The sequence below is a fragment of the Mya arenaria genome, chromosome 5, assembly GCF_026914265.1.
Source record: "Mya arenaria isolate MELC-2E11 chromosome 5, ASM2691426v1".
Taxonomy (NCBI): Eukaryota; Metazoa; Mollusca; class Bivalvia; order Myida; family Myidae; genus Mya; species Mya arenaria.
In genome coordinates this window covers 79,849,662-79,874,004 of record NC_069126.1, presented here as the reverse complement: position 1 = coordinate 79,874,004, position 24,343 = coordinate 79,849,662, and the positions used below count along the sequence as shown (strand labels likewise).

At 35.7% G+C, this 24,343-nt stretch overlaps 3 protein-coding genes across 4 annotated transcripts; all 3 read left to right on the top strand.

The window, feature by feature from the left end:
• Window positions 1-1,193: 1,193 nt before the first annotated feature.
• LOC128233877 (uncharacterized) lies at window positions 1,194-5,037 on the top strand. 2 transcript variants are annotated; one of them, XM_052947745.1, is made up of 2 exons: window positions 1,194-1,277; window positions 1,550-5,037. In XM_052947745.1, exon 2 carries the CDS (start codon window positions 1,560-1,562, stop codon window positions 4,035-4,037), a length of 2,478 nt encoding a protein of 825 aa, XP_052803705.1. In that variant the 5' UTR covers window positions 1,194-1,277; window positions 1,550-1,559; the 3' UTR covers window positions 4,038-5,037. The 2 variants fall into 2 exon arrangements, with proteins under 2 accessions (XP_052803705.1, XP_052803704.1); XM_052947744.1 differs by lacking the exon at window positions 1,194-1,277 and adding an exon at window positions 1,297-1,424.
• A 4,393-nt stretch (window positions 5,038-9,430) lies between these two features.
• Window positions 9,431-12,754, top strand: LOC128233886 (uncharacterized). The gene is made up of 2 exons (XM_052947759.1): window positions 9,431-9,589; window positions 10,189-12,754. The coding sequence occupies exon 2, from the start codon at window positions 10,199-10,201 to the stop codon at window positions 12,725-12,727; it is 2,529 nt and encodes an 842-aa protein (XP_052803719.1). The 5' UTR covers window positions 9,431-9,589; window positions 10,189-10,198; the 3' UTR covers window positions 12,728-12,754.
• Window positions 12,755-17,502: 4,748 nt separating this feature from the next.
• LOC128235992 (alpha-1A adrenergic receptor-like) lies at window positions 17,503-24,111 on the top strand. Its single transcript, XM_052950774.1, has 3 exons — window positions 17,503-17,990; window positions 22,625-23,142; window positions 24,098-24,111. Exons 1-3 carry the CDS (start codon window positions 17,503-17,505, stop codon window positions 24,109-24,111), a joined length of 1,020 nt encoding a protein of 339 aa, XP_052806734.1.
• Window positions 24,112-24,343: the final 232 nt, after the last annotated feature.

The window sequence follows — 24,343 nt, the reverse complement described above, 5'->3', positions numbered from 1 at the left end:
TACGTATTGAATTAAACAATAATGTTATTGAAGGAAAAGTTAGACGAGAATGATGTTTTCAAATGTGTTTGATGATAATTTTGTGGTGGGTTTTATGTCGTTTAATTCCACCACCTGCCGTATATCACGTATATCACGTTTGCGCGCATGTTTTCAGCACTGAACATTTTCAAACTCTTAAGATTTGGCTACAAAATTACTCGCATTTTTGAAACCTCTTTTAATAAGGGGTACAAACATAACCACGGACTGATCAACGATTGCTGTTTAGAATCGATATGTCTGAGTAGTTGTTATATCGATTTCGAACCTAATACCTTTTTTGGTCAGTTAAGGAAAGGTCTGTTTGATTTTGCTTGTAAAAATCATTCATTTTCTAAAACTCACTAAATATCGTGTTGTACTTCTTGATCATACGATTGTTTGTCGAACGCATGTTGATAAATGGCCCAATTCGTAATCACGTGAGCAAAGATGCGCAATGAAGCTGTGCGCAAGTGCGGAACATAAAGACAAAGGGATCAAAGTAGTCTAGTACTTTCTCTGATAAGCCCGCCTCAACTGGATGTATGAAAGTTGTATAGAATTGTTTTGAATATCAGTTCTGGTTCGACGAGCGTTTTTGGACGGTTGACCATAGCTGAACTTTGGGAACACATCTATAACACTAGCAAAATAATAAATTATGTTCAAATTGCACAATTTCGGTCTAGATATTATTAAAATCTATGAAAGAGAGTTACCCCAAGCACCAATGCAAACATTTTATACATAACTATTTCGTTTCTGAGGGAGGGGCGCACGTCAAAAGGTTGCGCTCTTTTATTACATTTACTCTGGCGTCAAGTCCTGGATCTGCCCCTCTATACAACCTTAATGTTCTCAATCATATGAGGTCATTTGTGAAGCAGTAAACCAGGTCACGGCCCATGATTCAGACTATTAAGTCCAAGTCTAAACTCAGACTCAGAATCACTTTTAATAAATTACAAAGAAACGTTTTCATTCCGCTGGTTTTGCAAAAATTGTATAATTCTTTATAGTAATAACATACACTGAAGTGCATGCTATTTCAGAACATCCAAATATTGTGGGATATTCCCCTACATTGTCCAAGTTTATGTCTATTCTACCCTTTTTACCTACTTGGATTTTGTTATCAAAGCCCCATTATTAAACAAGGAAGTTTAAGTTTTACTTTTGAATAACAAATTATAGATTCACCACTATCTCAATTTACATACCTTTTATGCTCGTCGGATTAAGTGATTAATTTGGTATGCAATATTGGATTTGTTATTTTCCTACAATTTTAATGTTTTACCTCATTTATAATGAACAACAAAGCAGTTTAATTTGCTGCAAATGGATTCATATACCTTTGGTTCCATTCTAAATCATGGATTATTCAGCAGCAAATAAATGTAATTTAACTTTCTGTACAATCGTTGTAAAGTTTAAACTGAACAAAATACTTGATATATATCACAGTGCTTACTTTCATACTGCATTGTACAAACTACATTTTTTATCTTTGGTTTTCATTCAGTATCGAAGCCATGAGGACGCCAGTTCTGCTTGCGAGTATTGTGCTGCTACTGCTACATATATGTTGTGGGATCGCGTACCACCTTGACAACAACGAAGTAAAAACAACGTCAACGGAAGAAAACGGCACTTTGTCACGTGGATTAATTGTATTCCCTCATTCAAAAAATATGAAACAAACCGTTAAAAGAACAGATGGTCACACTATTGACACATACAGTAACCACGGCACAGTGTCAAGTGTTGAAAAGGCTGAATTAAACGGACAAGAAGATTCAGTGTCTGAAGAATGTGTAATTGAAGTTGAAAAACCTTCATTGGATAGATTTCGTCATTTGGTTTTCAGAGCCGACAGTAATTTTGTTTTTTTAAATTTAACCTCAAACTATGATTCAGGAATACATTTAAAGAAAGCGAAATGGACAATTGCAGAAAATATTTGGATATGGACATTTTACGGAAAAGAAGGTGCATTAGAATTTCTCAAATGGCCAACTGAATTTGGAATTTGGTCCATGGGTCTATTATACGAATCTGTGATCAGAAAACCAATTGAGATATCACTGAAACGAATTACTGGCAATTGTTCGAAATTAGAAGTCGGAAAAAAGGATGATGACCTTGTTATTGCGAAAGCCTTAACAAATTTAACACGTGAAATGATGTCGCTTGACTTGGAAAAGTATGCACCTAGCTTTTATTGCTACCGAAAAAGAATGATAATAGACGCATACGTACTCTGCAAACATATTGTGTGTCCGATTGAGGCAGTAAAACACTCTTGCTGCAATTTCTTCTTCAACAAAACTTTAAATCGGAGAGTAATGAGCTGTAAGGAAATTGAATTCGAGTACGACGAAGTGTGGTGGATCTTTCCAAGCATTCTTTCAACAGTATTACTGATATATTCACCTTTATTTCTTATGTACATATTGTACCACTATTCAGAACGGGAAAGCGGTCGTCTGAGATTAAATGTTTTGAATGGACTTACGGAGAACACTATAACTTTTACACAAGACAACAACGAATCTATGATTATACATTCTCAAGATGAGTATATCTTATTCGATGGTATTAATCATGTCACTTTGTTAAACACAATCTGTATTCCTTTGAACATGAGTTTGGCAGCAATGGGTTGTTTTACGGACGTATTAAAGCGTTCGGTTAGACTTCTCATTCCTGTTTTAAGCCTAACCTTTGTTGGACTGCAGGTGGTGTTAGATTATAAGGTATTGTACAAGTTTGTACACGACTGTGTTGAATCTGGCGTACCTATGGGTTTTCGCTCAATGCTGACGGGCTATGATAAAAGTAAAAATATTTTTCTACCCTATATTGGTGGCCCTTTCGTTGCTCTGCCGTGTTATTTAATCATCACTGGTGTGCTTGTTCTTGCGCCCAGCGATCCAGCTAGACTATTGTCCGATGCTGTTGTAGCTTCGAGATCATCACAAAGTAATCCTGAAGCTTCGCCACTTTTTCTGAGTCTCAATAATATAGAAATATTCGGTGCAATGAATCTTAAGTACAGCAAAGGCTTTCGTAAGATATATAATATTTTCCTTGCTCAATTTTATATGCTTATGAATGTGAAATTCTGGAAACACATTTTCAAAATTCAAACCGCTCGATGGAATGTTTATAGTAAATGTTGTCTTTGCGTCATTGTCTTTCCTTTGTATTTTATTTTGTGTTGTGTAGAGATTTTTTTATCCGTAATAATATATGGCTTCCCGATTGTATCATTTGGAATGCTGATAATTAAAGCATATTGTATTCCTTTTAACAGAGGCGTTCGTAGATGTAGAGATCATATTTGCATGTATCTTTTTACAGGTTGTCTCATTCTATCAGTTGTATATTTTATCTTTATGTTTGCTACTATTTTTTCTGACGCTATTTTGTTTCTCACACGCGTTGCTATATTCACATTCACTGGCATCATCGTTTTTCCTAAAACGGCGTACGGATATATGATATTTGGCTTCACTGTGTTTTACTATCTTTCGAACTGTTTCAGTGACTTTTCTATGAACTATAGCAGGCTCATGAAGGATATTATCAAACTTACAAAGGGCTTTCAGCGGCATAATGAAAACACCCAGAAAAAGGTGCTTTTCAAACATAAGGACAAATGGGGAATTAGAGAGTCCCTTTTTGAATTAGCCATAGAAAACCACAGCCCTCGACGAAAATTGTTGTTTTCGACGCTCCTCCGAGCATTTGTTGTTCTCGGGTTACTGGGAATTTGTATTAACATGCTTTCCAAAACGGACAGTTTTCGTGAGCTTCACGTCATAATGCATGTTGGTACCGCTTTATTTATCTGCGCTTTACCGCAGATAGTGAACCGTGTTTGCAAGAAAAAGGACAGCATTAAGGCATTAAAGCGACGCAAAAAAGCATTGGTCAACACAGTTAAGGAATATCTTGGATATTTTGCTGATAGTGAAACGTCTGATTCGGAAGTTAATGATGTTTAAAGGCAAACAAAGAACCTGAGAGCGTGGGCTTTCTGCAACATTAAAGATTTGGGAACTTCAGACGAACAAGCTCGTCGCGTAAAAAAGAAATTGATTTACGATCTGGGCCATATTCATCAAGCACTTAGTTGTATTTTTCAACTTAGTGAGAACAAGTCTTGTCTTATTTGAAGTTAAATATAATAAAGTAACCATGTTACAAAGATAAGCTAGAAAGATGTCTAGATTATAAAGGCGCGTAATTAAATATGATGGGATAAAGAGGGTATTCAAATTTTTCGTTACTAAAAGATCGAAATGTTCAAGTATGAAACTTAATATGTATGGCCCCTAGCTTACAACAACTAATATGCAAGAGCGATAACAATGGCTACATCACCAGTTCTATTAGAAGTGATTGTGTGTTATTGTGTTTTGTTTCAACTCTCAAACTTCAGCTGTTTGACCTTTACCTCTCACCCTTGCCACGGACATATAAACCATGGATTGGCAACTGGCCCATATCGGTGATACGATAAGAAATAATAATTTACCCACAATCCTTAGCGTGCGCTCGGCAAATATCGGAAAATCCTGCCGAATCTTCGATCGGTGATTAATGCCTTGTTCGTTATAGATTTAATTATAATTAATAACTGTGATTGCAATCAGATTCAATTGGACTATTATCAACTCAAATGAAAGTACCGCGCATTTGAATCAATTTTAAATAATGTTTTCCTACACGTATATATTCGGCCGATGTCGGACGTCTCGAAAATGACCACACGGTAAGATCTCGGAATGAAATCCCGCTGCACGCGTGAGTTTGAGATTATCGCATTAACACAGATGAGAGTTGCCAATCAATGGTTTATAGGTCCATGCCTTTGCTTACTTTCGCTAGTAATCCCTCGTGTGGCTGTACGTCGAAAGGTTAGTTGGCTGTTGGGATCTATAAGATTGCCCATTAAGTTTCCCCGGAACAGCACGGATCTGATTCCCCTGAAAGAGTAGTTGTGTTGTTTCTGAAAAAAAAAACACAATTGCATTATAATTATAAGATCATATTGATACATACAATTTTATAATTTCAGTTATCGTAATAGTGTTTATGTTGTTATTGAAAGTATATTACATTATCATGATATATCATATTGGTATATGTCCGTTTTAACCCATTATCTATCATCTGTAATTGTTATACTGATGGCTTTGATTTGGAAAATATATAACATTATAATAATTAAAACATTTTATAACACCAGTAATCATTATAGTCATTGTATTTTTAGATATATTAAATTTTATGAAAACATATTGATACATTTTCACTTTATATCTGATTATGCTTATTTCTTCTTCGTTTATCGTATTTTAATCAGAACACTATTATGTGTTTTTGTTTGTTTTGCTTTGTCTGTTTTGACCTTTGATCTATGCGACATTAAATAGGATAATATTTGGGTTAAAACATCCTGTCATGTCACTGTAGCTAAGGCGGAAGAAAATGAAACATTTGGACTTATCTTTTACTTCCTGATTAAAATATACAAAACCTACTTATGCGTATGTTTGATGATCCATTCAGTTTTTGTATCATTTTAAAGATTATTGCTTGTGGATAACACGTACTGTAAAATAAAGGACCGAAACAACATATATGAAGTGATTACTCTCTGTAATTCGATCGTTAATTTTTAATGAAATCTTGAAAACTGTACATGAGCACTTTTGATGTGCAGCAACTGCTTTAGAAATATACCAATAAATAAGAAAAAAAGGAATTCTCACGAAATAATTGAATTCAATCCACGATTTTAGAACTGGTAAACCTTTTATGTACAATGTCAATTGATGGACAGGTATGTTTTAATGGTTCCCTCCAAAGGCAATGGATGGACACGTATGTCATAATGGTTCCCTGCAAAGGTTATTGATTGAACGTCTGTTGTAATGGTTGCCTGCAAAGGCAAGCAATTGATGTACACGTATGTAATAATGGTTCCATGTAGAAGCAATGCATGGACACGTTTGTAGTTATGTTTTCCTGCATAAGCAATGAATTGAGAATATTAAACTAATAGTTCCATGTAAGGGACAAAGGATGGCCACGAATGTAATGATGGTTCCCTGAATAGTCACGCAGTTGACAGACACGTATGGAATAATGGATCACTGCAGAAGAAATCAATAGCTAGACTCGTATGGAATTATGGTTCCCTGTTAAGGCAATGGTTGACCAGTACGTAAAAAGAGTTCACTGCAAAGGCACTGGCTGATTTTGTAATAATTGTTTTCTGCCGAGTCAATCGATGCACACGTATGTAATAAAACCTCTCTGTAAAGGCAATGGACGGACACTTATGCAATAATATTTCCCTGCAGAGGCAATGGATGGACACGTATGTAATGATGGTCCTCTGAAGAAGCAAGTTATGGGCACTCGTGGTGATTCCCTGCGGACAGAATGATTTGACATGTATTTAATTCTAGCTACTGCAGATGCAACGGATATATACATACGTATGTGTGGTTCTAGTTGTGTGTTCTCTTTATGTCCCACAAAGTTTAAGCAAAACCTTTTGGAGAGAAGCAAATTTCACATTGAGAATATATATTAAAATCATTTGAAAAATGAATCACCGTTTGTTTTACCAATGTAGCATCGCAATAAAGAAAAAAACATACATGTATATGTATGCAAAGTCTCTTCATGTCTTAGTCTTAAGATCTTTATACAAAAAAATAAAATCCATGTTTATTCAATGGTATGAAAACCGACACAGGAATGCTAAACACATACGCTATCAATCGCAGTCAATAATCTATGGATGATCTTTGTATCTTGAGATTTTCATGCATTTTTAACACTATTTAGGTTTAAAAGTAATACCAGTTTTATAAACGGATTTTAGTCGTAATCTAGTAATGTAACAAGTTGTTTTGTTTGAGATTATGACGGTCTGCCGGCGACCATTGGCTGCATTATGGCTTGTTCATGATGTAGAGAGAGTTTAATTCCCAGGTACATCTAGATATTATCATGGTTGAAACAAGTGAGTGAGATACAACGCAAGGTGATACGGGTGCGAGAGTGCGATACTCTATCGCTTTACTGAGGTACATTTTTTGTTCTTTCACGTGCGCGGCGTGAAACTCTGGTACTGGTAGCGTATGTAAAGGCTTAAATACTAATTTTATTCATGCTTTTCGATTAACTTCGTTAATTGTACCATTTAAAATGCATTCAAATACACTCACGTATGAATTATCGACTTTGTGTACATGATTGTGAAGCGCTATGTTCATTACAGAATATTTTTTTATTGCATATACATTGACGTTCTGTTCATTGTCGTAATCATTTATCATCGAAACAAGCAATAAGAACTGTTCCAAAAGATCTAAACAAAATCCATATCTCTTGGCTTTCCGAATGCAATTTTGCTGATCCGTGGTGTTCAGTGATCCAAAAAGGAATTGTTAAAAACAGAATATGTCTGAAGGCAGGTAACTGGTCAAACAAGCTAAGTCGTATGTAGTTGTAGAACGGACAGGTATAGGTGACATGTATCCTCTATTTCACCACATTGACAATATGGGCTATTTTTACTTTAGATTTAGAAAACGAAAGTTTATTTTGGTTGCTACAAATGCAGTCTTGCATGAGTGAAAATCGCATAGCCGACCAAGTGAATTGGTCTTCTTGTTCTTTGCTTAGTTTGTTTCAAAGCTGGTAGGGATTGCGAAGGTATCGTATGGTAAATGTTGATCGAAGGAAATGAATTGTAAAATAATTTGCAGGCGATGTTATTGGAATTATTGGAATTGTGAAGATCGTATGAAGTGGTATCGGCAAGAAAACGTGAATGAAACAGACATGTTAGATATGTTGGAGCCAAAGAGAAATTGTATAAATCAGTGTGAACTTATACTTTGGCGTATTCCATCTTAAAGTTCCAGACAAATTAAGTTTCATTATGAATTAGATATGGTCACCTCAACTTCCATTCCTTCAATAAACAGCCTTTCGGTAATTGCGAATAATTTCCGTTTTCGGATATGTTCGGATCGCGAATTATCGCGTATAATATATAATAGCGTACTATTATTGATATTGTGTCAGCATACCTCGAACATTTTAATACTTACGTGAAATACTACAGAAACAAGCTCAGTGGACAAAAGTTAAAACATAAATCCCGTTTGATGGCACAGGGTAAACGCCAAAGACATAGAACAGGAAAACAAAAACAAAATCACAAACAAGAAACATGGAACTACAGCACAAAAGACTACAAACAGCACAACGCATATATTCTAAATAAAAAATTTAAGTATGTTTATCAAGGATTATTAGGTACCACCTTGGAACGGTTAGTAAAATGTAAATTTACTGGGGGTTTAAACGAGTTTACGTGCACAAAATCTCACTCTTATCCGAACAATCCTAAATAAAGAAAAAAACGTAAAAGGTAAATCTTATTAAAGTATGCATTAACTTGAGGAAACTTATAATAAAATAATAAAACAAATTATTATAAATTAATAGGTAAACGCCAAGTACTTCAATGATTAGCGATCCCAACTCTATCTGCAGACGGAGGAATACAATACAGAGCACCTAATGCAAAAACTTTTCAAAGATACGATGCAGTCATTGTTTAAAACTATAAGCATCACATACAGTCTGACTTAGCATCATTGTACCGTCTCCGTGGCCTTGTGGTTAAGGCGTCCACCTACGGAGCGGGAGGTCGAAGGTTCGAGTCTCACAAGGGGCTTGTTCTGACATGGCCGGTTGCCGACCCAGCAGCTAGTTAAATAGAGGGGTACCGATTGCTTTCTTGCCAGGCGCCTTGCTTTTGGAATAAGGAATCGGGGTAAAGATGTTCACGAATGTAGGTGTCTCATAAGTCCAACGGGCTGGCCCTTAACTAAGAGGGGTGACACTATAATAAACAAACACTTTACTTTTTACTTTACTTTATAAAATAAAAGGTTTAAAACTGTGTGATCATAGAGTTTCATAATAAAAGGCATCATTGTACTAAAACAATGTACTAAATCAACATGTTGTTAAGTATTGATTCATGATTTGTGAATTGAACTGTTGTCATTTCCGTTTCAACTTTACGTTGAAACGTGATTTTAATTTTGGACTATGTCTGTAGCAATAAGATGTGTAAACCGGTTGGGTCGTTCTATTTACAGCATGGGTGAGAAGTAATACGCTAAGGTTTTCTTAAATGAAATGAAGTATTCTATTAAAAATTCTTGAAAGAAATGTAACAAGTAACAAATTGATGTCATTATCGGGTGGTGAACGCAATAGGGCTGGTTTAAGTACGCGTGGAGTCATTTGAACTCCGGTTTCAATTGACTGTGAACAGAATGATAAAAACTAGATAAACCCGCTTGTTCCTCATATAGCCTTTCAATGCTTTCAGTGTTTGCATTGTTATCAAAGCAAGGAAGATAAAGATATTGATATGCATTACAAATAATTTTAGTCATCGCATTCTGCGTAAACACACGTTTTGTGCTAGTCGGATTAAAAGTATTACTTGGTATGCCATATTGGATTTGTTCTTTTCCTAATTTACAATCATTTGCCACAATGGATTTTCAATCCTATTCTAAATAATGGATTAGTCAGCAGGAATTAAAGATATTGACATAAAGTCATGTCTTTAAAAAACACAGTTTAGTTAATAAGTTAATTTTTACATTTTTTTAACCACTTTAATTGTTATTGTGTACATACTGACCAAATGCACATCCAACAGGTTTAAAAAAGAATAATGCTTTGATCATCGAATCATGCTTACATGTATTTTGGCAGTCTGAACAAGGGATACTATCTAAACAGATATATATATAAATCTTGAAATTATCTATTGTTTTACAAAAATAATTTTAATGATAAAGAAACATTTATCGCAATAATCTTGTTAAAGTGGCATATTTTTGCAGTGGTTATCGCACCTGGGTTCGATTCCCGGCCTTGGCGTGTGTGCGTTTGGTTGGTGGTCACCAAGCTGGACAAGTGGATTTTCTCCGGGCAACTTTCTTCTAAGGTTCTAGCTAAGAATAAAATGGTTTAGGAATGTATGCATTCATACTGCATTGTACAAATTACGTTAATTAATCATCGGTTTCTTTACAGGATCGAAGCCATGTGGACACCAGTTCTGTATGCGAGAATTCTACTCCTATTAAATATTCATTATGGGATCGCATACAAACAATACAACAACGAAGAGCTACCAGTGTCAGACATAAAAACAAAGTCAAATCTTGGAGATACCGTTTCCGTTCCCGATGAAGAAAACGATAACTTGTCGCCTGGATTAATTGTATTCCCTCCGAACACTCACCCAAAAATTATAAAACAAACCTTCACAAGAGAAGATGGTCACAATAATGACACATACAGTAGCCACGACGCAGTGCCAATTGTTGAAAAGGCTGGCTTAAACGGAAAAGAAAATTCAGTGTCTGAAGAATGTGTAATTGAAGTTGAAAAGCGTTCAGTGGATAGATTTCGTCATTTGGTTTTCAGATCTGACAGTAATTTTGTCTTTTTAAATTTAACTTCAAAAAATGGTTCAGGTATACATTTAAAACGCGCCAAATGGACAATTTCAGAACATATTTGGATATGGACCTTTTCCGGAAAAGAAGGTGCTCTAGAATTTCTCAAATGGCCAGCTGAATTTGGAATTTGGTCAATGGGGTTATTGTACGAATCAGTGCTAAGAAAACCAATTAATATATTACTGGAAAGAAAAGAAGGCAACTGTTCGATATTAGAAGTCGGAAATAAGGATGATGATCATTTAATTGCGAAAGCGTTAACAAATTTAACACTTGAAATGATGGCGTTCGGCCCAGAGAAATATGGACCAAGTTTTTATTGCTACCGAAAAAGAATGATAATAGAACCATACGTACTCTGCAAGCACATTGTGTGTCCGACTGCGGCAGTAAAACACTCTTGCTGCGATTTCTTCTTCAACAAATCTTTAAATGAGAGGGTAATGGTCTGTAACGAATTGGAATTCGATTACGACGAAATGTGGTGGGTCTTTCCAATCATTCTTTCGACAGTATTGCTGATATATTCACCTTTATTTCTCCTGTACATACTGTGTCTCTATTCCGAAAGGGAAAGCGGTCGTCTGCGATTAAATGTTTTGAATGTGCTTACGGAGAACACTATAACTTTTACACAAGACAACAACGAATCTATGATTATACATTCTCACGATGAGTATATCTTATTCGATGGTATTAATCATGTCACTTTGTTAAACACAATCTGTATTCCTTTGAACATGAGTTTGGCAGCAATTGGTTGTTTTACAGACGTTTTTAAGCGCTTGGTTAGACTTCTCATTCCTGTATTAAGCTTAACCTTTGTTGGACTGCAAGCATTGTTAGATTATACTTTTTTGTTCGAATTTGTACACGATTGTGTTGAATCTGGTGTACCTATGGGTTTTCGCTCAATGCTGACGGGCTATGATAAAAGTAAATATATTTTTCTTCCCTACATTGGTGGCCCTTTTGTTGCTCTGTCGTGTTATTTAATCATCACTGGTGTGCTTGTTATTGCACCCGGCGATCCAGCTAGACTATTGTCCGATGCTGCAGTAGCTTCGAGATCATCACAAAACAATCCTGAGGCTTCGCCACTCTTTCTGAGTCTCGACGATATAGCAATATTCGGTTCGATGAATCTCAAGCACAACAAAGGCTTTCGTAAGATATTTGACATTTTACTTTCCCAATTCTATATGCTTATGAATGTGAAGTTCTGGAAACACATTTTCAAAACTCAAACAGCGCGATGGAATGTTTATAGTAAATGTTGTCTGTGCTTTCTTTTCTTTCCTTTGTATTTAATATTGTGTTGTGTAGAAATTGTCTTATCTGTAATAATATATGGCTTCCCGATTGTATCATTTGGAATGCTGTTAACTAAAGCATATTGTATTCCTTTTAACAGAGGCGTTCGTAGATGTAGAGATCATATTTGCATGTATCTTTTTACAGGTTGTCTCATTCTATCAGTTGTATATTTTATCTTCATGTTTGCTACTATTTTCTCTGACGCTTCTTTGTTTCTTACACGTGTTGCTATATTTACATTCACTGGCATCATCGTTTTTCCTAAAACGGCGTACGGATATATGATATTTGGCTTCACTGTGTTTTACTATCTTTGGAACTGTTTCAGTGATTTTTCTATGACTTATAGCCGTCTCATGAAGGATATTATCAAAATTACAAAGGGCTTGCAGCGGCAAAATGAAAACACTCAGAAAAAGGTGCTTTTCAAACATAAGGACAAATGGGGGATTAGAGAGTCCCTTTTTGAACTAGCCATAGAAAACCACAGCCCTCGACGAAAATTGTTGTTTTCGACGCTCCTCCGAGCATTCGTTGTTCTCGGGTTACTGGGAATTTGTATTAACATGCTTTTCAAAACGGACAGTTTCCGTGAGCTTCATGTCATAATGCATGTTGGGACGGCTTTGTTTATTTGCGCTTTACCGCAGATAGTGAACCGCGTTTGCAAGAAAAAGGACAGCGTTAAGGTATTAAAGCGACGCAGAAAAGCATTGGTCAACACAGTTAAGGCATATCTTGGGTATTTTGCTGATAGTGAAACGTCTGATTCGGAAGTTAATGGTGTTTAAAAGCAAATAAAGAATAAGATAGCATGGGCTTGTTCATTTAGTTAAAGATAAATACCTTGAGGTTTACGTGCGAACTGCTGATAAACAAGCTCGCTGCGTAAAAAAGAGATTCAGTTAAGATCTTGGTCATATTCATAGATCATCTTCGTTGATTTTTTTTTAAATTTTATTAATAACATTATTTATGTATATTTAGGGTATTCAAAATATTGTAATAGTGGCTGTGTGTTGTTGTTTGTTGCTCATTATGAAATGTTTGGTTTAACAACTTTGTTAATGTCTTCAACTTTATAATAGAGTGTTGTTTTTTTTAATCAATTACCTTTTTATGAAAACATATTGATACATTTTTCTGAGTTAGCCCCAGCCGTACCCATATTTACATCACCAGTAATCATAAAAGTGATTGTGTTGTTTTCGGAAGTGTATTACATTATTATGAAAATATATTTCATACTTTCACTAATCGTTAAAGTGATTTTGATGTTTCTCGAAATATACTTCATTATTATTATAACCTTTCCATTTTAAACACAAATAACTCTAAAAGTGATTGTTGGGTTCTGAAAATAGATTCCATTATTATGAGAACTCATAAACACTTTTTCCTTGTATACCATCAATGATAGTAAAAGTGATCATGATTTCTCTGAAATTATGTTACATTATCATTGAAAACATACTTATACATGTTTGTTTCAAAACATATCATTTAATGTTTTTTTTTTATCTTAATATGATTGTTTTTTCATCGTTTATCGTTATACAAAATTGTGTATTTGTTTTTTGTTTGCTTCGTCTGTTTTGACCTTTGGTCTGTGTGAAATTATATAAAATAACATTTGGGTAAAGGGCCTTCCAAAGTTGTTTGAAGTACTGGGTATGAACTATTTAGTTATCAGGTTCAATATTTCGAAAGCATTATACAAACATACGTTGCAACTCGTGTAGGTGTCAATTTCACAAACGAAGATTTTATCAGATTTACAATAAAAAACAATCTTTTTCAAAAATGTGTTAATATATATGTATAAATATATATAAATATATGTTTTTGTTTAAAAACAAGTAAACCGTGCCCACTTAATAATGTCTTGTGATTTGGTGGTAATTACAGCGACTTTAAGGAAGAAAATTGCGTTTATATAATCCAGGAAATGAATTTAATCCTCTGTTTCGTGTTTCATTTCTTTTTATTAAACAGCGTACTCATTTGAAAAAGAAGAAACCACTAGACATTGTTGGTTGGATAGTCTGGGAAATGTTGACACAAAACACATTTATATTGTCGACATACTTTTCCGAGCTTTTTGATCCGAAAACTGATAAATCTTCTGCCGTAGAATTAGGTCAACTCTTTAAATAATATGTTTTTTTCCAAACGTAATGAAACATTAATATTTTGAACACTTTACCTGTTGACGTTCCCTTACCACCTTTGTCCTGTGGAACGCTCTTAAACGGATAGGGTATGCCATTGTAGTAAAGTAGGATCAGACTTTACAAAACCTACCCGAGCATACGTATGTCCGGATACTCCATTCAACTTTGGTATCATTTGAAAAGTTATTGCTTGATGATACACATATGTAAAATAATAACCGGTAGTTCATCATATATAAAATTATTACACCTTGTATTTTGTTCTTTATTCTAACCGAAATCTTGAACACATGCATTTTATTAGGTTATTAGGTGCAAAAACATGTTTAAAATGTTCCCTCAAAAGATTTAAATGTTATCTCACCTAATAATTTCAGTATATCTACGATTTGAGAACTGGTGAAACTTTTACGAAGTATTCACTTTCCAAATAAACTTTAGTGTTACAATGAACGGACGCGTATGTTATATAGGTGCACTGTGCACAAAGGCAATCGATTGGCACTAATGTAATAATGGTTCCCTGCAAAATCAATGAATGGAAACCAATGTAAAAATAGTTCCCTTCTGGTGAAATAAATGGCCATGTATTTAATTAAGGGTCCCGCAGGGGCGATATATTAACACGCATGTAATAATGGTTCTCTACAGAGGCAACAGTTGGAAACTTTTGTTATAATCGTTACCTATAGAGATTATGAAGGTACATGTATTTAAAAATGATTCCTTGCATTTGACTGGCACCTGTAAAATAAGGTTCACTGCAGAGACACTGGAGGGACACACGAATGTAATAATAGTTCACGTCAGCAGCAATTGATGGGCACATATGTAATAAATAATAAAACTTCACTGCAAAGGAGATGATGCACATGTATGTTGTACTGATTCTTGGCATAAGCAGTGGATGGCAATATATAAGTCGTTATATTTGTAGTTTGCTGGTTTGTTTGTTGAGTTTATGGTAGTCTGCCAACGACCATTGGCTGCATTTCGGCTTGTCCCCGTCCTGTGTGACTTGATGAAGATAAACCTCTATTTCCAATAACATCTAGATAGTATCAGAGTTGAACAAAACAACACACACAATCAGAGTGAGATAAAAGGAGATACTGCTGCGATACACAAGCTAAAATATTAATATATATTATTAAATGTAATGAATTGCGTAAACATAAGTAAATCTTGTCGGCTCGTATTGGATTGTTCCAAGGTTTTCTTTCAACAATGACCACGTATTTATGTAGGGTTTTGTGAAGATGGCAGATAATATTTAGTATGATATATGATCAAGGACATACTCGAAATAACGTATTATGCAAATACGCTGCCAGGCCGTTTGTTTGACGGATTTAACGTTAGCATGAAGCAAAATGAGGCGCCTCTAATATCTCAATACATGTTTAATGTTCATTTTTATTTGAATTCCTTCAGTTTTTTTTTATTCCTGACATAAAATAAGAGTTTATTGGTTTAAAAAACGGATTGAACGACACTAAAACTATTCGACAGTATAAATTCTAACTTAAAAAACAACTGAATCTGTTTTATAAAGGAAGCGCTCATTTGTTTTTATCTTAAATTGCGACTGATGAAGAGCTACGGGAATCATTTATCCTTTCCACGGGGATTACTGGCTATATTATAGACATTAGTGCTTAATGATGTTTCTGCGATACTAATTGTCTAATTAAAAAAGATAAACGCTTTAGTATAAAGCTAAAGCTATATTATGGATACCATGAATTGTCCTCGAAAGAACGATTACAAGGAGTTTTAAGAACACTTAATGAGCTATGATCAATTGAGACCAAATATAATGCCCTTTGAATAAAAGATCCAATGTCCTTACGGAAAGCTTATTTTCAAGATAATTGGTACACCGTTTGTTGTACGACTGTTAAGTCCACCGGAACTATATTATCTCATTTAAGGTAAAAGAATATAAACTAAGCTATAATCTTAATTGTCCCCTGAGGCATTTCTGAGCCCCAATTACATGTAGACGTCATATATTTCGGAATGCATCAACGAACCGTATTGTACTAATTAAGTAAAACCTACAATCTAGTTTATCGGTCAGTGGCTTATCGATATAGAATTTATATTAAATTTAGAAAGGCAAATTCGCTTGATCTTTAATTTCGCTACAACGGTATTCTATATCGTAATTGCATTAACGGCATAATACTATTTAAAATCGAAATTTTCTTTAAGTCATATTTATGAACATATTGTTTTACGATTTAGCTTACCTTTTAAAGTTTGAACCATATTGTCTGTTAAAAGCCTGTATAATACCGCTAAAATGTACTAAATTTAAAACAAGTCGAATGAGTTTCGTCTTTTGATCCAGCAGTGCATCCATAGTTTAGTCAATTATGACCTGTTTCTGACTAGCGTATATATCAGTCAGAAACATCATGAAATTAATATTGAAATTGTCATTATATGATATTTTGTTTCCATTTTCGTGAAAAAAGAGTCTGTCCCCTAAGGAAGTAGACAGGTATCATCTAGGGCAAAGAATGGTCAAAAGTCCCTGTTCGCCAAGACCGTAATACTATAATTCAATGCAACAAGAATATTATTATTAAGAAGATTATAAGCAACACAGTGATTAGTAATTTAAGATTAAAGATTAAGTCATAAATGAAAAAAAATACACAAACATACTTTAAAAAGCTCAAGTAATGAAACATTTATTGTCTTTTCGAGAATATTGTTTAAGTCACTATAATTAAATACTTGTGCATTTATTTTTTAACTTTTAATGATTTTGTTATACTTTTATAAATATTCAATTAAAATATTTGTAATTTGGTTTTTCGGCTCTTAATTTTGGTTTTATAGAATGATGAAGATTTTCCAAATTCGAAAAGAGGTGAGGATGATTATATTTCCCTACTTTAGGGTTGAGAAATAGTTCATTTCAAATTTGCAAAAAAATGAATAGGTCATAGAAGGGAACACGATGTAAAATCAACAACAATATTATTAATTAATCATAATATTTGAAAACAACATTCCTAGTCACAGTGATAAGCATAGGGGTCCTTACTTATAATTGGAAACAGAAAAAGAGGTTGAACAAGTAAAACTACAAATACGTGACACACGGAAAGGAATCCTAGAGCTTCAATAGTCAATGGAATTTTTATAAGAACTATAAAGCACACCTGTCGTTCAGGCACGTAAGGTCTCAGCGCTGTCATTGAACCAGCATTGGACAGTTACTTACGCGAAGAATAGTTGGTTGATGTCGACATGCTGTATTTCCTATCTCATGTTGAAACATATTTGAATGTTCGGATTTAAATGAATAACATCATTTTTTTACGGTTTGATAAATATATAGTATTTTATAAAGCGTTTTACCAGCGTGAGTCATTATGTTATGCGCAAACAATACTACAATAATTTGTAACAATGACACAATTGCTGCTAATTTTAAAGACAGCACAACTCAATTCGTTCAGCTGGAATTTCAAGCAACGGCAAAGAACGTTATTCTAGCGGTCGTTTTGACAATTCTTGACGTTGTTACAATTTTCGGTAATCTTTTTGTTCTTCTTTCCTTTGTTATCGAGCGACGTCTGCTGCAACCATTTAATCTCTATATTTTGAACCTTGCGGTGACGGACTTCTTCGTTGCCATAACGGCAATGACGTTTTATACGTTAGATACGCTGCTTGGATACTGGCCGTTCGGACGCATCATGTGCGGTGTGTGGATCTACTTTGACTTTGCGATGACATTTGCGTCTGTGTTTACGTTAGTCGCAATCTCCGTGGACCGATTCTGGTGTGTAACATGGGCTATTCATTATAGGACACACAGCAACCGTTTTCGAACGGCTATGGTTCTTGTTTTCATTTGGTAAGTACTGAATAAAAGGAATTAGCATATGCTTTCCTTTAAATTATTCAGCTTATAAAAAAATAAGAATATCCATTAATTGTAGTTTTTCATAAAAAAGGCAAATTTATATGTATTCATTTATTTCAGATTTGAACCGCTGTAGTCATAAGATAATTAATACGGCTTGGCGTCTTTCACTAGAGCGTAAAATTGTTGTTTTTGCATCATTTGCTTTGTGCAATAAAACACATCAAAATCGTTTTAGAAATATTAAATGGTAATATAAATGTTTGATAAATTTAAGAAATATATCACACCACTTGGTCAGACAGTCCCCGAAGGTGAATGTATCTCTGCGAACTCCTCGGTCTATATACACCTTTCTGGAGCTGAATGTCCTGTCCTTTTAATGTCATATGAAACTCTTTGGTATGTTCTACGTCTTAAATATAGCACAAACAAGAAGTATTTTGGATTATAACAATAGTAAGCATTATATTGACTGTAAGATTGTCAAACGCGATACTGAATATGCAAAATTACATTAAGATTCAGCGTAACGCAACGAACGCAAAACTATATGGATCATCTTACTGTGTACAAATTTAAATGCGGATATACTTTTCCAGTTAAACAAAAGCGATTATATTTGAGAAGCATGTAACCATTCTTAGATCATAAGATCTTATAATTGTTTAGGAAATAAAAAATAAAACAGTGAAAAAAATTATAACAAGAGATGTTTGTCAAACATTATGCACCCCCCTGAGCGCCATGTTGTCAGGATTATATGGACAATTGAATGAAATATGCATGGACCGAAATGACACCTGATTTGTCACTGACATTGGATGCCGTTGAGGCAGTTTTAAGATTATGACCATTCAAAGTTTGAGGATAGAGTGTGTTATGACCATGACCTTTGACTCTATGACCTCAAAATCCATAGGAGTCATCAGCTGGTCACCAAAAATCAAAAGGCAAGTTCGAGGGCCATGGATGCAGGCATTGACAAGAAATCACACAGACAAGCTTTTTTCGTTGAAGGTCACTATAACCTTGACCTTTGACCCGATGACCCCTAAAATCATAAGGGGTCATCTACAGGTGACACAACACCAAGTCTAGTTTGAGGGCCATGGGTGCAGGCATTGTAAAATTATCACTTGAAACATTTTCGCATTCAAGGTCACTGTGAACTTGACCTTTGACCCAATGACTCCTAAAATCAATAAGTGTCATCTCCTTGTTAGGCCCAACTTCCATGTCAAGTTTGATGATCATAGGTTCAGGCATTGTTGAGATATCACTGGGAGAAGAATGGTTAACCTTTTTGTGTTAAAGGTTACTGTGACCTTGACTTGGCCCGATGACCCCCAAAGTCAGGAGGGGTCATCTACTGGTCAGGCCCTACCTTCATGTCAAGTTTGATGACAATAGGTCCAGGAATTGTCAAGTTTGCTTTCAAGGTCACTGTGACCTTGATCCCCTTAAAACAATAGGGGTCATCGACTGGTCAGGCCCAACCTCCAAGTCAATTATGAGGGCCATGGGTGCAGGCATTGTTGAGTTGAGTTATCAATCGGACAACCTTTTATCGTTAAAAGTCACTGCGACCTTGACCTTTGGCCCAATGACCCCTAAAATCAATAGGGACCATCTATAAGTCAGGCCCAACCTCTGAGTCAAGTCTGATGGCCGTGGGTGCAGGCATTGTTGAGTTATTACTCAGACAACCTTTTACCATTCAAGGTCACTGTGACCTTGACCTTTGGCCCAATGACCCCCCAAAACAATAGGGGTCAGCTACTCGTCAGGCCCAACCTCCAAGTCAAGTTTGAGGGCCATGGGTGCAGGCATTGTCGAGTTATCACTCGGACAACCTTTTACCATTCAAGGTACATGTGACCTTGACTTTTGGCCCAATGTGCCCTAAAATCAATAAGGGTCATCTACTGGTCAGGCCCAACCTCCAAGTCAAGATTGAGGGCCATGGGTGCGGGCATTGTCGAGTTATCACTCGAACATCCTTTCACCATTCAAGGTACATGGGACCTTGGCCTTTGGCCCAATGACCCCCAAACTCAATAGGGGTCATCTACTGGTCAGGTCCAACCTCCAAGTCATGATTGAGGGCCATGGGTGCAGGCATTGTTGAGTTATCACTCGAACAACCTTTTACCATTCAAGGTCACTGTGACCTTGACCTTTGGCCCAATGACCTCCAAAATCAATAGGGTTATCTACTGGTCAGGCCCAACCTTCATGTCAAGTTTGAGGGCCATGGGTGCAGGCATTGTCGAGTTATCACTCGGACAACCTTTTACCATTCAATGTACATGTGACCTTGACTTTTGGCCCAATGAGCCCTAAAATCAATAAGGTCATCTACTGGTCAGGCCCAACCTTCAAGTCAAGTTTGAGGGCCATGGGTGCAGGCATTGTCGTGTTATCACTCGAACAACCTTTTACCATTCAAGGTACATGTGACATTGACCTTTGGCCCAATGACCCCCAAACTCAATAGGGTCATCTACTGGTCAGGCCCAACCTCCAAGTCAAGATTGAGGGCCATGGGTGCAGGCATTGTTGAGTTATCACTCGAACAATCGTTTACCATTCAAGGTCACTGTGACCTTGACCTTTGGCCCAATGACCCCCAAAATCAATAGGGTCATCTACTGGTCAGGCCCAACCTCCAATTCAATTATGAGGGTCATGGGTCCAGGCATTTTTGAGTTATCACTCTGACAACTTTTTACCATTCAAGGTCACTATGACCTTGACCTTCGACCCGATGAGCCCCAAAAACAATAGACGTCAGCTACTGGTCAGGCCCAACCTCCAATTCAATTATGAGGGCCATGGGTGCAGGCATTGTCGAGTTATCACTTGGACAACTTTTTACCATTCAAGGTCACTGTCACCTTGACCATTGGCCCGATGACCCCCAAATACAATAGGGGTCATCTACTGGTCAGGCCCAACCTTCATGTAAAGTTTGATGACCATACGTCCAGGAGTTGTTGAGTTATCACTCGGACAAGCTTTGGTCTACCGACGGACCGACCGACCGACCGACCGACATGCCTGTTCAAAGCAATATACCCCTCTTCTTCGAAGGGGGGCATAATAATACTCGAGATGAGCAATTTTGTGCAAGTAAGGGGTGAATAAAAGCGGCTTCCACTACTTCTATCGCTTCGAAGAAACGCTTGTTTACCTAATCATATGGCACGAAAAGCAATGCATCGATTATTGTTACTATACAGGGCAAATGAATAAATATCAATGAAATTGCAAATAAGAATGACTTGTCGAAATTAATGTCAAGCGTGGCCATTTTTATAATTTGAAATCATGTTTAAATGCAAATCAACTTAAGAAACCGATCTGTTTTAAAAGACAAACGTTTGCTCGGGTTTTCAATATTAACCAGCAATGCGCATACCTTTTTGGTGATAAATTATTGGCACAATCAATTAGTCTAGTGATTAAAACTATGATAACAGATTCATGTGTAAAGATATTGCTCAATAATTCACACACTATGATGTTATTTGACCACAAAAATGTATGTAGGCTATTTGACAGACCTAAGAGTACGTAAAACCTGTTCACGCGCAAAGGAACTTGAATGTTCACAAAAACAACGTTATTTATATGTCTATAACGATAATTTGGCAAGTTGGAAACGATTTGATGCATCCATGTCAAAACATTGGCCGTGAGACTACGCCCAAGCAGTACGAAATTTTACCAGTTTGTCCCGCCAAAAAAAATTGCAATTGAAATGAAAGGGAAATTGAATGGAAATGAAATAGTTTGTTGTCATTTTTCAAAGAAATAGAATCATTCTAACTAGCACGATTTGTTGTTACGTAATTTGCATTGATCTATATGATCCGCGCAGAACGTTTGTCCTTAACAGTTGTCCATGGCTTACCCCGCCCCCCTGTTGTTTTTTTTTTTAAAATTTAGTTAATCTGTGGATACATTTAAGTAGAGGCGGTTAGATTTTTTTAGTCATTGGATGTACATTGTTTCTAGCAATTATTGGCCAGGCAGCGAATATCATTTTGTTGATGAATGTTATATATAGAAGACAATTTTCTGTTTCAAGTATTTACTCTTGGAGTTCTTAAATTGGAATTTATTGCGATCTTATACGGAAGAAAAGTCTTTTTCATGTTACATATGCCTTTAATGGATATAAAATGACAGTAGATTGTTTTTTTTAGAAAATCTCGCCAAAATGTACGCGAATGTAACGTTATTTTACAAATGAAGTCGTTTAAAGTGTGTCCATGCCCTTAGCGTGGTGACTTTGATTTTGAAATGAGAGTGTGCTAAAATTAAAAAAAAACAACAGAAAAATATCAAAATTATATTTTTACTGTTTCAAACAGTTTTATTTCATTTTTTTAACTAATAAATCTATGTAACCCGCAGGAATTTATAAAATCAATACCGAAAATTTGATAGTAGTATTGTGTTTGACCTAATGTGATTATCGCTCCTCGTGTCACTTAAAAAACAACGGTTGATATTTAACTGCCCATGGGCTGTGTTTTATAACGCACCTTTTTGTTTTTATGTGTACGCATCCTGTTTTATCTGTGAAAATAAACTGTAGTCCTGAACAATTGCAGGTTTTCTGTGATTGCAATCTGGACACCACCCTTTATTGGCGACAGACTGCAACATAACGAGGACCATTTCTGTATTTGGGAGCCGTCGGACAACCTTGAATTTGTCATATTTGTGGCGGTAGTTGGCCACTACATTCCTTGCCTCATGATGGTGTTTTCCTATGTCAAGGTATTTTTGGTAATGCGACGTCAAGCTACTATTGTTGCCGCAAATTCACAGGCACGAACGCAAACCGCTGTATCGACCGTTAAACTAACTGTAAATTCTGCAGAGCGCAGCGAGAGAATCGGAGAACCCAGTGGCAATTCCGCAATCTTAAACGAAGAAGGAAATCGAGATCACCTTCGAGTGGAAGAAATATCGCAGGGCCCATATAGGTCTGCGGAGACGACACAAACAGGCAGTCATGATCAGTTCCAGGCTACTTCGCAGTTTGGTGGCAGTGCGTATGGTAATGAAAGATTACCTCCGCGAAAAACTGGTCGTCCAAAACGCCAAAAGGAAAGAAGTAACAGTCGTGAGCGAAGAATATTCATAACACTAACATACGTTTTAAGCAGTTATTTGATATGTTGGTTTCCATTTTACATTGCATTCGATATGTACGCATGGGCACCAGACCTAGTTCCGGCAGAGATGTACACATTTTTCTTCTGGGTGACGTACGTCAATTCTACGCTTAATCCTTTTATTTACGCCTATACAAGCAAGGAGTTTCGTGATGCGTTCATAAAAGTCTTTAAGACATTGTATAAATGTAAAATTTAGTTAGAATTACTACTAGAAAGCAGATGTGGTTCCATGATTTGTTCTTAGAGTGGGTGCAACTAGAGAGTCAAGCGCCTTCTTTGTCAGTAACCGAAATATACATGCTTTAAATCTGTTTTTATATCCATATCGAAGGAACAAAAATACATTGCACAGTTTTAGCTTAACCCAAATGCGTGTGTGATCTGTTTGTATTTGTATATGTGGTATTTAGCGTTTGTGTCTCTATATCATTGTAAATTGGACCCTTATTTTGTGTCTTTAAACACAGTGAATTAGAATAATAAATTTTTCAGAATGTGTATATCGGACAAATTATTTCTTCGAGACAACGAATATTCGAGACAAACGAATTACAAAAAAAAAACAACTTTGATTTGATTTATGTCCGACATCCGACTTCTGCAATTGAACGGTCTTGTTACCGTTGTGAAAACCGCAAACGTATTATTGAAAAATAAAGTGAAAAAAAGAAGAATTATTTGTGTAAAATTAATTTAATTCACGTTTATGTATTACACAAAACAGATATAAAACACAATAACATACAAATTTACATTGTAAGAAAACCGTAAAACACATATGACAACATCTTAAAATAGTACACTCGTTTATGAAGTTTTGTTTTCTACATGCGGTATAGAGAAAATTCTTATATGTATATGTATAAACTTATTGCATATTAATCTTGCATTTAATTGTAGTGACAGATACGTAGACTGGTTTTGTTGCTGATTAGCCATATTGTTATTATATTTGTTGTTTTCCTCCAAATGTGCAAGTAAATGGTGAATCAAAATCGTGTGTTATTCATCAAAACAGCCCTCTTTCCCAGTTCCATCACTTTAAAAGTATTTGAAATCGAACGTTTGTTATAAGTCGTATGCTAGTAAAGTATGTGACGCGAACAAATTTGGTGAGAAAATAAAGATTAACGAACATGCAATTAG

What these genes read in the sequence shown, in the direction of transcription:
- LOC128233877 (XM_052947745.1), top strand. Translation starts at nt 1,560, where the DNA reads ATGAGGACGCCAGTTCTGCTTGCGAGTATTGTGCTGCTACTGCTACAT.
- LOC128233886 (XM_052947759.1), top strand. Translation starts at nt 10,199, where the DNA reads ATGTGGACACCAGTTCTGTATGCGAGAATTCTACTCCTATTAAATATT.
- LOC128235992 (XM_052950774.1), top strand. Translation starts at nt 17,503, where the DNA reads ATGTTATGCGCAAACAATACTACAATAATTTGTAACAATGACACAATT. An exon ending in ATGGTTCTTGTTTTCATTTG is followed by an intron (nt 17,991 to 22,624) that starts GTAAGTACTGAA and finishes GAACAATTGCAG; the next exon opens with GTTTTCTGTGATTGCAATCT.